This window comes from Sinocyclocheilus anshuiensis, unplaced genomic scaffold (genome assembly GCF_001515605.1).
Source record: "Sinocyclocheilus anshuiensis isolate Anshui unplaced genomic scaffold, SAMN03320099.WGS_v1.1 scaffold1877, whole genome shotgun sequence".
NCBI classification, from domain to species: Eukaryota; Metazoa; Chordata; class Actinopteri; order Cypriniformes; family Cyprinidae; genus Sinocyclocheilus; species Sinocyclocheilus anshuiensis.
The window spans coordinates 323,583-340,132 of NW_015540967.1; the positions used below are offsets into that span (position 1 = coordinate 323,583).

The 16,550-nt window shown below is 35.1% G+C and overlaps 4 protein-coding genes across 10 annotated transcripts in view; 1 reads left to right on the forward strand and 3 right to left on the reverse strand.

Annotated features, from left to right (window-relative positions):
• Positions 1-119: 119 nt before the first annotated feature.
• On the reverse strand, positions 120-4,516 carry pdap1a (pdgfa associated protein 1a). 3 transcript variants are annotated; one of them, XM_016488299.1, is made up of 7 exons: positions 4,456-4,508; positions 4,288-4,329; positions 3,825-3,907; positions 3,639-3,707; positions 2,627-2,751; positions 2,391-2,542; positions 120-1,175 (listed from the first exon to the last, which is right to left on the reverse strand). In XM_016488299.1, the coding sequence occupies exons 2-7, from the start codon at positions 4,298-4,300 to the stop codon at positions 1,141-1,143; spliced, it is 477 nt and encodes a 158-aa protein (XP_016343785.1). In that variant the 5' UTR covers positions 4,301-4,329; positions 4,456-4,508; the 3' UTR covers positions 120-1,140. The 3 variants fall into 3 exon arrangements, with proteins under 3 accessions (XP_016343785.1, XP_016343784.1, XP_016343786.1); XM_016488298.1 differs by having other exon boundaries at positions 4,288-4,516; XM_016488300.1 differs by having other exon boundaries at positions 2,627-2,748; positions 4,288-4,515.
• Positions 4,517-5,366: 850 nt separating this feature from the next.
• Positions 5,367-9,382, reverse strand: slc16a8 (solute carrier family 16 member 8). Its single transcript, XM_016488314.1, has 5 exons — positions 9,212-9,382; positions 7,957-8,185; positions 7,713-7,856; positions 5,940-6,770; positions 5,367-5,823 (listed from the first exon to the last, which is right to left on the reverse strand). Exons 2-5 carry the CDS (start codon positions 8,171-8,173, stop codon positions 5,648-5,650), a joined length of 1,368 nt encoding a protein of 455 aa, XP_016343800.1. The 5' UTR covers positions 8,174-8,185; positions 9,212-9,382; the 3' UTR covers positions 5,367-5,647.
• A 1,005-nt stretch (positions 9,383-10,387) lies between these two features.
• On the reverse strand, positions 10,388-11,608 carry LOC107690074 (protein chibby homolog 1-like). Its single transcript, XM_016488315.1, has 5 exons — positions 11,472-11,608; positions 11,051-11,157; positions 10,858-10,963; positions 10,657-10,769; positions 10,388-10,552 (listed from the first exon to the last, which is right to left on the reverse strand). Exons 2-5 carry the CDS (start codon positions 11,126-11,128, stop codon positions 10,472-10,474), a joined length of 378 nt encoding a protein of 125 aa, XP_016343801.1. The 5' UTR covers positions 11,129-11,157; positions 11,472-11,608; the 3' UTR covers positions 10,388-10,471.
• Positions 11,609-12,667: 1,059 nt separating this feature from the next.
• zc3h7bb (zinc finger CCCH-type containing 7Bb) overlaps positions 12,668-16,550 on the forward strand; it is a 22,202-nt gene continuing 18,319 nt past the window's right edge. For 3 of the 5 annotated variants that reach the window (XM_016488302.1, XM_016488303.1, XM_016488306.1), the window contains exons 1-8: positions 13,440-13,456; positions 13,912-13,972; positions 14,078-14,114; positions 14,226-14,423; positions 14,504-14,662; positions 15,319-15,399; positions 15,632-15,691; positions 15,798-15,840. In XM_016488302.1, the coding sequence (XP_016343788.1) occupies positions 13,450-13,456; positions 13,912-13,972; positions 14,078-14,114; positions 14,226-14,423; positions 14,504-14,662; positions 15,319-15,399; positions 15,632-15,691; positions 15,798-15,840 (646 nt within the window). In that variant the 5' untranslated portion in view covers positions 13,440-13,449. Of the gene's footprint in view, positions 12,888-13,116; positions 13,145-13,439; positions 13,457-13,911; positions 13,973-14,077; positions 14,115-14,225; positions 14,424-14,503; positions 14,663-15,318; positions 15,400-15,631; positions 15,692-15,797; positions 15,841-16,550 lie in introns of those variants that run through there. The other 2 variants (XM_016488304.1, XM_016488305.1) reach the window with 2 other exon arrangements.

A 16,550-nucleotide genomic window follows, 5' to 3' on the forward strand; every position in this document is an offset into this window, starting at 1 on the left:
AACTATCACTACATTAATAATGTGAATTCAATATCCCTGTGTTGAAATGTAAAAGTATTGACTGACAAAGAGAAAACACTTTTATTCATTTATCAATTTATTTATTTATTTGTATACAACAAAGTTTCAAATAAGGAATTCCACTGATTTCATATCAATACCCCATGTAAATACTTATTTCAGTGCTGGTGAATGCTTTACAAATGTTAAAATACTTTGTAAATAATTGTGTTTAAGAACTGGAAAAATTTTTGCACCATGAGCATCATCAATGTAATATTGCTTTCCTTAAATGGTAAAGGCAAGTCAGGTCCCAGCAATTATGAGGACACACCAGTGAGTCTGAACAATGGTCCCACCTCAAGAGAAATGGAAAACCCCTGAGTAAAGGGGCATTACAGAAGATGATGTGGTGAATGCAGAGACATGCAACAGCTCCATCAGCTGTGCTGAAGCAGCTACTTTAATACTGTCCTGTTTATAGCGATGCCTTTTTCTGTGAGATTGCATTAGATTGTGTTTAAGTATTTAAAAAAATAACATTTTAAATGATGTAACCTGCAGCATTAGGTTCCAACATGCCGATTTCACAAGGTAACAAGCAAAATACCCTTCTATTAACCTTTAAATGACTACAGATGCATTTAGCACTTAAACAGGATGAGGCCACAAAGATTGACAAAAGACAGCACAGTAGAAGGGCTGATGTTGTTCTTTACGTAAAAATACAAAATGTCTAAGTTAGTGATGGACTGTTCCACACTACAACCTGCTTCATTCTTCCCTATCAGCTCACCTGCAACCCTACCTCACTCTTCCATAACATCCCAATCTAATGTAATGGTGATAACATCATAGAAATGTAGAAATTGAGAGTAAACTCCAGCAGCTTTAGAGTCTGCGCACAGTGAATGTGTCAGGGAAAGATAAGGTGAGTGAAGTTTGCTGGTATTTAAAATTAAAAACCCAACAAACTTCATACACCACCTCCCATCTGACTTCCTATAAATGTCAAAATCTTCCAACCTTGGATGGATGGAAGGATGACATGTACAGATTCCCCTGAGCAGTCTCCTCTAAATAACTAGTCCCCTTCCCTCCCTCCCCAGAAAAGCCCTGTCCTGTGTGATGATGCTTGGACTAGCGTTTCGACTTTGCCTCTTCTGCTTCTTTTTCTGGAAAAAAAAAGCAGAGAAACAGACAAGATCAGTGTCATTATTAGTTATTAAAGGGATAGTTCACCCAAAAATAAGGAGTTTTTGGATGGACCATCCGTTTAACTAGTCCATCAGTATTATCTTGAGGAGGCGTACACAAACTTTTTACTATGAAAAGCCAAAAGTCAATCTTGATTGAGGGCCTTGACCCAGAAGTAAATGCATTATATCCATTTATTATATTAAATGTACATAAAAAGTACAAATTCACTTATATTCTCTACATTTATAATAGTGAGTTTCATTGAAACAAAAAAAAGTTAAAAAGAAAGATATACTTCACTGTTTAATTTTTTTGTATGGCAGGCCATATCAATATATATTTTTGTTTGTATAATAAAATAATATAATTTTTTTTATGGTAAGCAAGCCATATCAAAGGTTATTATGGGCAAACTTTGGCCCACTGGCCCTGGTTTGGGCATCTCTCAACATGTACACACCACAAATTATATTTATATTATCATTAGCTATATTTCCATCCACCTATTTTTATGGTTATTTTTATTGTGCATTTTGGGATATTGCATAAAAAAAAAAAAAGACCGAACAGTGCGAACCCTGAATGGAAATAACAAGATACGCATACATTCTAAAAAAGCTCATAGTGTTGTCAAAAGACCCGGTATTTCGGTACCAAGTCGGTACTAAAAAAATGAAAACGTTACGGTACCAGCACTTTTAAATAAGTATAAAGAATGGCATTGGTTTTGTACATTTAATTTTTGTTCAACGTTATTAATAAAAATGTTGTTCAATTAGCATGTTTTTGTGTTTTGCTTTGGTACCGAAATTGGTACCGAGAACCGTGGATTTTCACTGGTATCGGTACCGAATACTGAAATTTTGGTACCGTGACAACACTATGCGCTCAATTGAGTCGGTTAAATTTTTTAACCGATAAGAAAGCATGCCCATAAACTACAATGGAAACACATTTACCTAAAAAATTCCTTGATGCACATCAAAAAAATAAAAAATAAAAAGTCATGTGACCATGGGACGGCATAACTGGGCCAACCAGCGTACCGTCTCACTGGATGGAAACAGTGCTTTATTTGCAAATGTTTTTTGTGATATTCCAGTTTTGTGCATAAGTTAAATTCGCAACTTTGGATGGAAGCATAGCTATTGGTTGATCTCTCATTAGAAAACATAATGCTATCAGTTCACCTTTCCTTAGCTCTTCTCGCTTTCTTGCTGTGTCCTCCCTCTGCTTTTTTATAATGGCCAGCCTGGCCAGGTCTGCCCTGGCCTGCTCCGTCTTCCCCTCTAGATGCAGCTTCATGTATCGCTCCTTAGCCTTCTGCTTTTCAATCTCCTCTCTACACAAGGAAACACATCAATAAAGCAATAAAACAACAGTTTATTTGACTCTGAGGTTCTCAAGTATATGTTGTCCCACATACCTTTCCCGACGTGAGAGCTCTTTAGGTGCATTGACATCTATTTCCACAACCTTCTTACTCTTTTGGGAGACCCTGTTCGGATTCTCGATTTCAATCAGTCCTTCTACTCCTTTCCTTTTAGGCTGGTTCGAGAGAGAACAAATCAAGAAAAACCTTCATAAATCAGAAACAGCCTCTGCAACACTATCACCATCTTATATTAAACTATTTCCCTAATAACAAATTATCATATTAATGTAAGGTTAGCTCACTCAAAAATGAAAATTCTCTCATCAATTATCCACCCTCATGCCATTCAAAACCCACATGACTTATATTCATATTTGGAACACAAATGAAGATATTTTTTATATTCTCTCATTATTTTTGTCCATCAATTAAAAGTCCTTGTAACCAAGTAGCATTAAAAAGTACAAAAAGATTGTAAAAGTAAAGCATATGAATCCTAATGAAAAAGCGGTTCCAGGTTTTCTGAAGAGACATGATCGCTTAATATAATGAACAGATTTAATTTAGATCTTTATTCATAAACATTGATCAACACACAAACACAGAGTACATCAAAATATTATAAACAGCAGCTCAACTGTACCTGCTTAGGCTAATACACTAGAATAAACCTCTTTGGTTCTCATGTAAAGCCAGTTTGAGCTTATGTTTATCATATTTGATGTGCTGTATGTATGTGGGTTGATCAATGTTTATAGGTGAATCAAAACCTAAAATTGAATCTGTTCATCTTATAAAGCAACTGTCTCTCTTCCGAATACTTCGATTAAAACACTTGTTTCACATGGATTACATTTACAATGTCTTTATAAATATTTTTAAACATTTTGGTTGTGTAGAATTTCAGTGGAGGAACAGAAATGTCCCAGGTTTCATTTAAAAAAAATCTTTATTCATGTTTCAAAGATTAACCAACATCTTATGGGTTTGAAACAAGGGGGAGTAAATAACATTTTTCCTTTCTGGGTGAACACTTTAAGTGAATTTAATTAAAATGTCATACTTCATCATCACTGCTGCTCTCCTCTTCAGATTCTGATGAACTTCCACGTTCAGCCCCTTCATTTTCTTCCTAGACCCAAATGAATCAGAGTTTCCATTATACAAATTGATGCTCAGCAAACAACACCTCCACTGTATCACTTTCAGGAGTGTGTGCGTCACAGAAGATGAACACTAGTGCACTCACCATTTCCTTCTGAGCTCTCATCTGCCGATCAATCTCCTCAGGGTTGCTGAACTGCTTTCCACGGCCCTTATGGCTTTTTTTGCCTAAGGTGGCGGGCAAGGTGAAATAAAAATTAAATACATTCAAAATATTTAAAAAGAGAGATCGTAACACTACATGCAGCTACGTACTACCATAATTAGGCTAAGCATGAATAAGAATTGTCGATGACGCTGTAACACTTCTCAGACAATCCATGTGGCTGCGCTGGCCCAGCATGGCCTGAGGTTTGTTCTAGGGTACATACACCGTGATTTACCCATTACAGAAAAGCTCTAACCATTAACAGTATCCTCTAGGACCATAAATTCACCTTCACTTCCAATTTCCCTTTCATACGGTTTTTTTTACTACAATACTGGCTCCGGCGGTACAAGTTACTGGAAACCATTAGAAAGCGATCAAGCAAGCACACGACACTCACCTCCTCTCGGCATTGTTTAAACACTCTGTGACGATGAAAACCCTCAGGAAATAAAAAAGATTATGTTTGGTCCCAAAATTAAATATACCCGAAAGGACTGAATAACTTTATTGTGTTCTGTGAGCCTTAAAATGGGCTGTTTTATAGTTAAATATGACGCGACCTCACCGAGTCAAATTGATACTGCTGAAAGCACTATTTTGCCGCTTCCTGAGAGTGACGTCAGGCGAGGCGACCGTCCTGTTGATGATTGACTGCTGGGCTGGCCAATCAAAATTCCAAATAGTTTCTACGACAGAGGAAGTTAGCCAATGCGATGGCATGATCTATTCATATGTTGTATTACATTTCTCATTATATGCAGTGTTGTTTTAATAGTTTATATATCATTATAGAATTATATAATGATATATTATATTTAGTGCTGTCAAACGATTATTCGCATCCAAAATAAAAGCTTTTGTTTACATAATATATGTGTGTGTACTGTGTATATTTATTATGTATATATAAATACACACACATGCATGTATAAACTTAAGAAAAATATGTAAATAATATAAAAAATAAATATAAAAATAATATAAATATCAATTATATTAATATAAATATATACATGGAAATATTTTCGAAATATATACTGTATGTGTGTATATTTATATATACATAATAAATATACACAGTATACACACATATATTATATAAATAAAAACTTTTATTTGGGATGCGATTAATCGTTTGACAGCACTAATTATATTATATCTTATATTATAGTTGCAATTTTAATTTTAATGTTTTAGTCGTGCTTGTCACTTTTAATAGTTCTATTATCTTTCTTTTTATTTAAGTTTTAGTTTTACTAGATTGAGTATTTCAACTTAAACTTATTTCAGTAAGTTGCCAAGGCAACATTTCTATTTTTCCCCTTTTTTACGTTTAAGACATTCATCCATTTATCCAATATTTTAATTCTTTCGTCTTCATTTTAATTACAAAAATGTTTTTAAAAATAGTTTCAGTTAACAACACTGATTCATGGAGATTCAATTAAAAGGTAAACATTTGTGTATATAGGCCTACAGCACATAAAACCAACATAAATATAAAATAACATTTCTAAGAACATGGCTCTCAAAATCCTTTTTATTGTCTCAGACATCCTTATTTCTCATTGACCCACGTGTTCAAAAGTGGTTTTGCTGATTGTGCAATTATTTTGTGTAATTTATATGCAAGAGTTAGAAAGTAGGAAAATCCAAAAACTCACACAATATAAGACACTAATATTCATAATACGCATAAGTAAACAAAATATGAGTAATTGAACATAAATGTCCCAAATTTCAGCTTTCTCCTCAGTTTATCTTTTAGGGTTGATTGCCACATCACCATGATGTTTCTGCTGAGTGTCTTTGTGTTTCTTTCGGCTAATAAAGATGAATGATGCAAGGGCAAGAAATATTCCAGCAGTGATCAGCTCTCCTCCAGCCATGTAAAAAATCAGTTCATAGTTCTTGTACTTATCCACCAAATAACCTATGGGAAAAAAATACATGAAAGAAAACATTATTTATTACATTTACCGATTTATCATAAAATGACCATTTCATAACGGACGATTCAATCTAATACATGTTTTCATCATAACTCACCAGCAGAGGGAGGTCCAATCAGCACAGCCACTGCCTCAATAAGAAGCACTAGGCCAAGTGCACTGGAAAAACCGCTTTTTCCCACAATACCCATTAGCACTTCAAACTGCAGAGCACCCACCATGCCATAAGACAGCCCGAAGAACACACAGAAGATAACTAGCCCCTTATAGTCTGTGTTTGTAGCTGAACAAACATCTGTTAGGCCATTGAAGAGCAAGGCAAGGCTGAAGAAATAAGACATCTTGGGTCGGATCCATTTTAAACCGGCCACTATGCCACACGTGGGACGAGCAAAGATGTCAATAAATCCTATAATAGACAACAAAAAGGCAGCATCCTGGTCAGGCACTCCTTGGTCCTTAGCGTAGTTGACTAGTAGAATAGTTGGAACAAATAGGCCGAGGACAACTATAAATTTTGCAATAATATAGATAATAAGCCCTAAGTCAGTAAGTACACTGAAGTCCAAAAGCTTATTTTTACTGGGCTTTTTATCATTATTGTTTTCACGAACGATATTCTCTTGTCCAGCCTCAGGAGGCAGCATTTCCTTGAGCTCTTGGGAACAGGCTATCGCTTTCCTTTCTTTGCATTTCAGGGGTCTCATAATTGCTCCACAGGCGCAACAATTGAGCAGAAGACCACCAGTGATGAGAAAGCCTCCTTTCCATCCATAGTGGTTGAGCAGCAGTTGTCCTAATGGAGAAAGAGCTGACAGAAATACAGGGCTTCCAGCTGCTGCCAGTCCATTGGCAAGTGGTCTGCGTTTGTCAAAATAAGACCCCAGCATAATCAGTGATGGTTGGAAGTTTAAAGCCAGTCCAAGACCTTTATAGAGACAAAGGCATTATTCATTCAAAATATGGAATTTAACAACTCTGTCATTAACAATTTATGGACTCGGTTTTATAATAGTATTTTTTTGTTTATAAAACAAAGCTTTGTGTTGTGTATACTATAGTAATATCAATACCCGCAATGTTCGATTCTCCTTTTTGAAAAATGTAAACTAGTCAATTTTTTTAATCAAAATATAAATGTCATGTTGTTGGTCTGAATATCAGCACTATGATATTGTTACATTGTTACGCCAGTAGGTGGCGACGTGTTACTTTCTTGACATGTTGTTCCAAAGCTTTTTTTTTTCTTCCACAGAACATAAAATAAGATATTTTGAGAAACATCTCAGAAACCAAAACTGTTTGATTAGGAGAATTATTCTAAATATCTTCTTTTATGTCCCATGGAATAAAGAAAGTCATAAAGGTCTGGAACAACATGGAAGTGAGTAAATGATAACAGAATGTTAATTTTGGGGTGAACTATCCCTTTAACCAGTATTGCATTTGCTCATATTCAGACTAACAGCACAATTGTGAGTGTGATATTTCTTATAACATTTTTACCCGATATTAAGTTTTTTTTAAGCAGATTTAAAGACATGCTGACAGTTACTAATGAAAATATTTAAGTCAAAGCAGACTGGGTGTAGTTCCCAAATGAATCAGTGTATTTGAACGAATTGGATGAATGAAAGATTCAATGACTCACTCATAAAGACAGTCACACATCGCCACCTACTGGCGTAACAATGTAACATACTGTCACTAAAAACTCTCCACATTTCATAGCAAGACCGAAACTACAGTCTGTCTGGAACGCACAAATAAGGACAAGCAGAGTAATACAAACAGTGAAAAGTCAGTTTGAGCACTGAAACGAACTGTTTATAGATTTATACATTTTTGATATGAAATGTCTTTTAGTTACCTGTAATGACACCTGCAGTAAGATAAACCTGGATAATGTTAGTAGAGAAAGATGCAATTATCATCCCTCCTGAGGCCAGAAATCCTCCAACCAACATCACTGGCCGGCATCCAAATTTATTAACCATGATGCTGGAGATTGGACCTGGATTAAATTAACATAAATATGTTGAGCATTAAGAAGAAGAAGAAAAGATTTTTCTAAAACATGTAAAGGTTTTATAATTCAATTTATAGTATCTTACCTGAACCATACAGCATTGCTAATATTATAGATGAAATCCAGGCTGTGTCACTGTATCCACAGTCAAACTCCTTCATCAGTTCTTTGAAATACACACTTATAGCTTTCGGGAAGGCATATGAGAAGCCAGTGATGACAAAACATCCAAGCAGAACGATCCAGCCCCAGCCACCATCTGGGGCACCTACTGTCTCTTGATCCTCTACAATAATTCCCATAGCTGCTCAGGCCTCCAAAAGAGAAGACATGAAAGGTTTTTGATATACTTATATGTAGAATAAAAAAAAAAAAACGTGATCAGACAGAACAAATTCTAGCAATTTCAATTTCAGATGATGCACTACCGAACATGTGCTTCTGTTCAAGAACCTGTATCACATTTGCAGAGGAAGTTAGTACATGAGTACAAGACACATGTTTCCCTTCACCTCCAGGAAGTACAGTCATAGGCCAACCTACTCATTACTTGACTGACACTGACTGACACATAATGTATCATATTGAGTAAATATCAGAAACTTGGATCATGAAGTTTCTTTTAAGTTTTTTTTTTTATCTAGTGACTTGTGTTATAGTTGATTGAGTCTTCAAATGCCAAGTCCCTGGTACACCTCACATTTTATTCTTGCTTGCATGTTGCATCACAAAACATATGGAAATGTGATTAATTTAACAGCATGCATTATTTGTACGATGATGAGGAAATACATTCAGGGTGTGGATACTTTTACTCTTGTGCATTACTGTAATATAATCTGATTTAAAATGTCTGGCTTTTGACGTAACCAGACATCTGACAGATTACAATTGGGACAGATTGTAAAAGGTTACTACTTAAAAATTTTACATTACTGCAATTCATCAATATCCTGTTGTAAAATTCTGATTTAAATCTAGACATCTGACCTCCACTTCTTTGTATCGAGCAAATGTGTAGAGCTCACAGTATTTAAAATAATTTCTATTCATTTTGTATTAGTGTCCATAACACTACATTGTTTTACAGAGTCTCTAGAATTATTCTGGAAATATTTAGTCATGCAAAAGTTTTGCATAACCATATAGACTCTAAATGTAACATTTGTATATCACAATTAATGAAACCACCAGGATGAGTGGTCATAAGAACAAGTGAAATCCAGATGCTTTTACCTGGAAGATTTAAAATCTTCATAGATAAATAAACATAAATATCATCTTGAGAACAATTATTTGATTGTTTTTTAAGATACTTGAAACACAAGTAATTGTCTTACCTGGCTTTTGAAATGGCAGAAAATTTCTTCAAGTAGCTGTATGATCTACCTGGCCTTCTTAGTAGACATAATGTATATAATCTAGATACATAAGGCACTAAGTCTTGTCATCAAGAAAGCCCCATTGCACTGTACATATGAATTATTTTAAAGCATAATCTGCTAAATAAACCTGCTGGTGCACCTCCTTCCTTGCCTTGTACTCACTGCTAATAATCTGTAATTAATCTGCTCACAAAGTCTCTTATTTATAGGTAATGAGGTGAAATTCCTGGACAGTACAAGTGGTATTACAGAATTATTGTTTGGTTGTTTACTTGTTTTGTCAGTACAGTAACTTGGACAATGCATTTTCATTCTAAAAACAACACAGGGTCATTACACTGATGTAAGTAGTTTGGATGTGATACAATAACAAGTGTTCTTTTATTGTTTTGGAAATCTGGAGTTTAACAGTTTGACAGGTACACTTTTGAAAAATCAAATTACATAGTAGAAAAACTTTGCCATAAAATTGGTACAACAATTATTATAATTCAAAATGTATTTGGTTTATTATTATTAAAGAAGAAGAAGAAGAAAAAAGCCGGATCTAGAATTTTCTACCTTAGGCGTGTAATACGTGCCTCACACTCCATATGAAAATCCTCTTAAATCAGCATGTACATGTTTAAACCTTTACAGCTCTTGGCTAATCTTACTGCTGAACCAAAGAAAGAGTGTAATTGTTTTCTGTTATTTGAATGCACATTCAGATCTACACATGCTGAAATGTTTTGGGACTGTCATGTAAGAGCACTTACTGGGGCCAAAGGAATGAGGATTTGGTATAATAACTGGCTATAAGACAAGTTATTGTATTCTAAACACATTATAAGTGAGCTTCAGCTGATTTGATGTCATCTGAAAACATTTTGTTGAATTCAGCAGATGTTTTTTTTATAGTTTTGAATGTATTTCCAATGCAACACAGTTATTTTAAGGCAAAATAAACAGAAAATGCAAAAATTAGATTACCTGAAATTATTCATTAAAACTGAAAAAAAAAAAAACTATTATTTTTCACATAATTGGCAATGAAACAGTACAAAATTTAAAAAGGAAATATACAAAGTGATATAAAGAATTAAAAAAAAAAAAAAGCGTAATATGTAAGTGATATTTAAATATTGTCTTGCAATAGTTCCACCAATTTCATTGTAAAATCCCTATACTGTATATACACATAAAAAAAGACTGAATCCCCTTTATTTCCTTTCATCACTTCTTTCTCCGAGAATTACTCCTCACATCTTCAAGTTCCTTCTTTATTAGGTGTGTTTCTGCTGTTGACTCTGAAAGCTTAAAGGAAAAAAGTTAAGTCACTTTGCAGTTTGCGCAGTGTAATTTATAATTGTATATAGATTTAGCCTACATATTTTTCAAGCTATTGTGGCTTCCCTCACCATATCAAGAAGAACCTCAATCTTTAGCCTGAAGAGATTATTCTCCTCTTCTAACTGTAGATTCCTTTTCTTCAGTCGCTGTACCTCTTTTCCTGATACATTACCTCCTGACTCTGTGATTGAGAAAGACATTCATTACATTCCTTAAACAGGTTAGCTATCATTACATTTAATTGATCTTTTTATAGCAGGAGACCATACCTGAAATCCACTGGCCATCTTCAAATGTCAAGCTCTGGACGCCAATATTCATCACCGGAGATCCATATTCTAGACCTAATTCAGTCTCACGTGTTGACCGATCCAGCTGATAAAAACAATAAATGATCATTTGGCTTCTAAATACTTAATTTTTGATTTAAAATGCATCTTACTTACAGAAAATTGTACTTACTGTATGTAGATTGGAAAGGGATGCAGACTTACGAGGTGGTGTTTTTTTGGGACTGAAAATGTCGCCAAACAAGGGCATTTTTGAGGTAAATAGTCAGACTTTCCAACCTGCGTCAACATAACATAATTCAATACATGGCCTTTTTGAGGCCTTTTTGTCCACATCAGGCTAATTACAGTTGTCCAGTTAAGAAAGCCAAAGGCAATTATTCTTTATTTCAAAATGGCAATTAAATAAGGTATTAATAAGATAAGATAAAACAAAATAAAATAATAATAATAAGGTGACTACCTTTATCTTCGAGAGACTAGTTACTAGCAAGCAGCTAGTTATAAATACATATTCTTCAACACATCGATCGAGCACAACATTGTTTTTTAAATAAATGCATGTACAAAGTAAAAAAAAAAAAAAAACTTACGCTGCTGCTTTAGTTTCTCCTCACACTGCTTCAACGATGCTCCTGAAAGCCAAAGAAATGTGTAAACAAACGGCTAATTCCGGAGGAGCCTAGCAACGCCGGAAGTTCAATTTTATAAGTTAAAAGTACCTTTTCAAATAATGCCCCACATTTAATTATGAGACATTTCTAAGGCTATTTTAATTTGGTGGTGAATTTTCGAGAGAAAATGCACAGATTGCACCACTGTTATGATTCAGTATTATTATGCTTTGTCTTTCTTGAGAAGCCTTCCTAGATAACCATAAGGCTAAAATCTAGACATATTCATGTCAGGACAGCCCTCTGACCATAGATATGTGTGTATATATATATATATATGCCTCTGACACTCTCTAAAAATTGCAAATAATAATAATAATAACAACAAAAACAATAAGAAGAAGAAGAAGAAGAAGAAGAAGAATTATGTGGTATTCCCACTGATCTATATATAATATATTATTCTCTATTATAGATCAGTGGGTATTCCTCAGATATCTTGTAAAGTACATAGAAATGCACGTTAAGAGGCATAAAGTGCTGTTGCTTTGCCCACTTCTACTTTCATTAGGCTGTTAAAATAATTTTTAATACTTACTGACATGTTGAATGAGCTCCATTGTGTGAATAATATTATAATAGTTGACCACTGATGCCCTGTTTCATTTTTACTACACAAGATGATTCATTTTGGAGATGTAATCATTTAAAATCACTAAACATGTTGGGAAAATATATATTACAAATACTTGCACAATAACTAAATATTAGCTTTGATAGACAGCTATGAAAATCACTATGGATTTATTTAATTCTGTTGACGTGATATAGTCTCAGCAACTGTTAATTGTAGGCTCATTTTAAAAATTTAGTCAAAAAATATTTATTTATTTCATGTATGCTTTCCTACAAACTAATAGGTAAACATAATATAAATATATAATGATGCTATAATATCGATATAATAATAATACAATCGACCTCTAAACCAGACTGACAATTGTACCTGAATTAAATTAACAGGCAATACACTTTTTTATTATTATTATTTTTTTTTTTTTTCAAATAAACGCGAGATTTTTGGCCTTTGCTTTATGAAAGAGCTGCCAAGTTTTTGTAAAGAAAATCACCAATGCCCCTAGTGGCTGAATGCTCCACTTTGAACAAAAAAAGGCTCCATCTCTCTGCCTTTAGGACCTCACAGCCTGGACGGTTTAGTTAAACTTGGGAAAACGACGCAAGTGGCACATGTTCTGTCCGTTTATTTGGGGCAGGCGAATGAATTAAAAGTATGATTTTGAAGGAATAAAACACCCAAACCTTTTGCCTGATAGTTAAAGGGATTTATTGCTTTATCAAACAGTTCCTGGTGGAAGAGAAGATCTAAAGTCGTAGGTGGGTTGAATGTCCTCCTAATAACGTTCTGTTTTAGCTTGCTAACGTTACATAGCTGACTTCTGCAATGTAGACTAATTTGTATATAACATTTGAATAATCAAACCGCTCTGGTGTTTACTTTATCCTCTGGTGTTTTATGCCAGTTATTATTAAGGTTAAAACGCGTCCTCGCTGCAGCAGTTCGCGAAATGTAGCTTGCTAATTGGCTATCAGGAGAATTTTAAAGATATTTTATACGATACTGTGTAGAAAAGGTCCGTTAGAATTTAATTATAAAATATTAGACTGTAGGAAAATATTTTGGATGTTTGTTGGAACTGTTTTGTGTCGGCATATAAAACTCATCATTGATATTAATTGGTGTAAACAAACCTGAAGTTGACAGCATTAGCGGGCTAGCCGAGCGCTAGCTAGCATTAAAGCTAATGCTAACCCGAAGCCCGTGCAAGTTAACTTTCTCATTAGTGTGTTCCGCTGACACTACCCTTTAACGTTAAGTCGGTAAAATATGTTATATATTCTAAATTATATTGAAGAGTGTTTCAAGTACGACTAAAGGATGGCTGGTATTTGTTTTTGATTTCTGAAGTCCGGAGAGTGTTGCATTAGTGGGGGGTTTTCCTAGGAGAGTCCGGGGATGTGCTCGGAGTTGCTTATCTGGAATTTTAGGCCTTAGAGATGATATATCTGTAATATCTACTTTTCGTGCATATAATTATGTGTTAAATTACTTTATTGTGCTCAGTTATGTCTAGAAAAGTTTGAATCATTAATATTTTCCTGATTAATTACCGCAACTACATTTTCTACACCAGTATATCAGTTTTGATGTTTGCTAGAATATTAAAAACGCATATAACTGAAATGTTTTACGTAACATTTTGTGCTTTTATCTTTTATAAAACCACTTGCAGTAATTGTATGTTTTGTCCCTACAAGGTGTATTTTTATTTCTTGCACCATAAGTTAGGGTTTGTTTAAACGTAATACAATTTTGCTTATTGGTTGTGATATGTTACAGCTATGGATCTAGAACGACAGAAGCGTAAAGAAGAAATTCAGAAAGCTTTGGGATTCATTCAGTAAGTTTGTAGACGTATGTGCTGCATCTCCATAATGCAGTAATAATTAACTTCTTCCCCTCTACTCTGTTGAAAATTGTTAAAAAAAAAATGTATTTTTACCAGGTCATCTCTGCCTTTCCCTGAACCTGAGGGTTATGAGGTATGATTTATATGTACTATCTGGAGAAAAATGGCCCCACCTAGATAATCCGTATGTATTGAGTTTCATGAGCTTAATTCAAATAGAAGCTCTCTTGCTTTCTTTTCTCAGGCATTCTTGACTCAGCTAGTATGTAATTTGCTGGATGAAGGTAACGCAGTGTATCGTGATGGAGAGTGGAGACCGGCAGCAGTCCATTACAGCGAGGGTGTGAATGTAGCTCGCTATGCTCAGTCTGAAGCACTGGTCATTCCCCCTGAGCTGTTAGAGAGCCTTTATGTGAACCGGGCAGCTGCACAGTATAGTCTGGTAAGTTCCATCAGCTGAGGATTTAATTAGTGCTGCAGACAATTTCTGCAAATCTGCCTTCTCTTGTATTTTTTATTTAGGGGGAGTATGAGCGGGGCGTGCAGGACTGTGATAGCGCACTGTGTGTGTCGGAGGGCAGTCGCAGGGCACTCTACAGGAAGGCACTCTGTCTGAGGGAGCTGGGCAGATTCAGAGAAGCTTATGAGTGTGGCACCGGATGCCTATTAACTGCCCCTCACGTATGTTTTTATATGCAGAATAAATAGTATATTAATCTCTAATTTGTGTTATTTATACAATTCAAAAGTTTGAAGTCAGAATGTTTTTATTATTGCTTTTATTGAGCAAAGATGCATTACATGAATCAAAAAAGACAGTATAGGCATTTATAATTTCACAAAAGATTTCATTGAACTTTCTATTCAGAGAATCCTGAAGAAATGTCTTAAATTCCACTAAAATATTAAGCAGCACAACAGTTTTCATTATTGATAAAACAACATGTTTCTTCATCAGCATATTAGAATGATTTCTGAAGGATAATCATGTGACAAAGAAAAGTGGAGTAATGGCTGCTGGAAATTCAGCTTTACCATCACAGGAATAAATAGCTTTTTAAAATAAATAAAAATAGAACAGTCTTTTTTAAATTGTAATAATATTTTACAATATTACTGTTTTTACTGTATTTTTGATCAGATAAATGCAGCCTTACTGAGCATAAGAGACCTCTCAAAAACATTAAAAAATCTTGTTGACCCCAAAATTTCGAATGGTAGTGTATATAATTGAATGTATATTATATTAATTTAGAGATTTGTATGACTTGTCTTGTTAGTTCATGTAATGCTTAGCTAACAAAACATTGGTTGTTTCCTTGCTTTATTGTACACAGGACCGGCAAGTCAGTGAGCTTGCTCAGGATCTAGCTAACAAACTTGGTTTGAAAATCCGCAAAGCATACGTCAGCCCTCAGGTTTGTTTTTTAGATTGTTAGGTTAAAATATTGATCATTTGCAGTTCATATACAGTGGGTACGGAAAGTATTCAGACCCCCTTAAATTTTTCACTCTGTTATATTGCAGCCATTTGCTACAAATCATTATATCTGCACTGTTGTGGAGGCTACTGTGGTCTTAGGAACCTTAAGTGCAGCAGAAATTTTTTTGTAACCTACTCATTCCAACATGTCGCACTTTTTATTCCAGCTCGATTCTACAACATCTGTGACCGACAGCAATGGAGAAACTAATTCTCCTACAGGGGAGGCAAGTTTTTACAAAAAAGTTGTTCTATAAAAACAAAAGCTGTTTTGTAAATTGAGAATTGCATGGTTTGGATTACTTTAACAAATCTCCTTGTTTTTCTTTTCAGACCTCCTCAAATGGTCTTGAGTCTTTGACTGATATTGGATCAGGTATGTTCATAGACTGTATAAAAACATGGACGTAGTGTCCGTGACGTCACCAATAGGTTTCTGAAGAGTGTTTTTGAAGCTCAAAGTGGGCGGAGCCAGCTGTCGCCATCTTGGCAGCGTGTCACTCCTGGATAATCGAAAATGGGCAAAGAGGCATGAGCTGGTTGCTGAAACCACGTCCACCTAGCTCGACGGCGGTGACAGCAGCGGCAATCCACCTGTCACTCAAGTGGCCACGCCCTTAATTATGCAGAACTTTAAGGCTTAATATAATTTAAACTAGGGATGCACCGATACTGGTATCGGTATCGGGCCCGATACTGGTCTCCTGTACTCGTACTCGTTAAAATGCCCCGATACCAAACACCGATACCACATATGGTATCGGTATGGTATGGAATATGTGATAAGCGCCATATTCAGACAGAAACACTGACAACAGAACAACAGACAGCAGAAAGGAATTAAGGATGTCTACTACGAAGTATATGTATGCAATGAATATAATGTTAAACATTCAGTATTAACGCCTGTATAGCTGATGTGCGCGAGCTGATAAACAAAGCACGCTGAGTGGATTGAGCGCGCGGCGGCGCAGATGCGCGAGCTTGTCGAGTGAATATACCTTTCTCACAGACATCACTGGAAAGTTTGTAGTTCGGTCGGATATGTCAAAAACAAGTAAGTAAAACAATGCACAAGTTACTTAA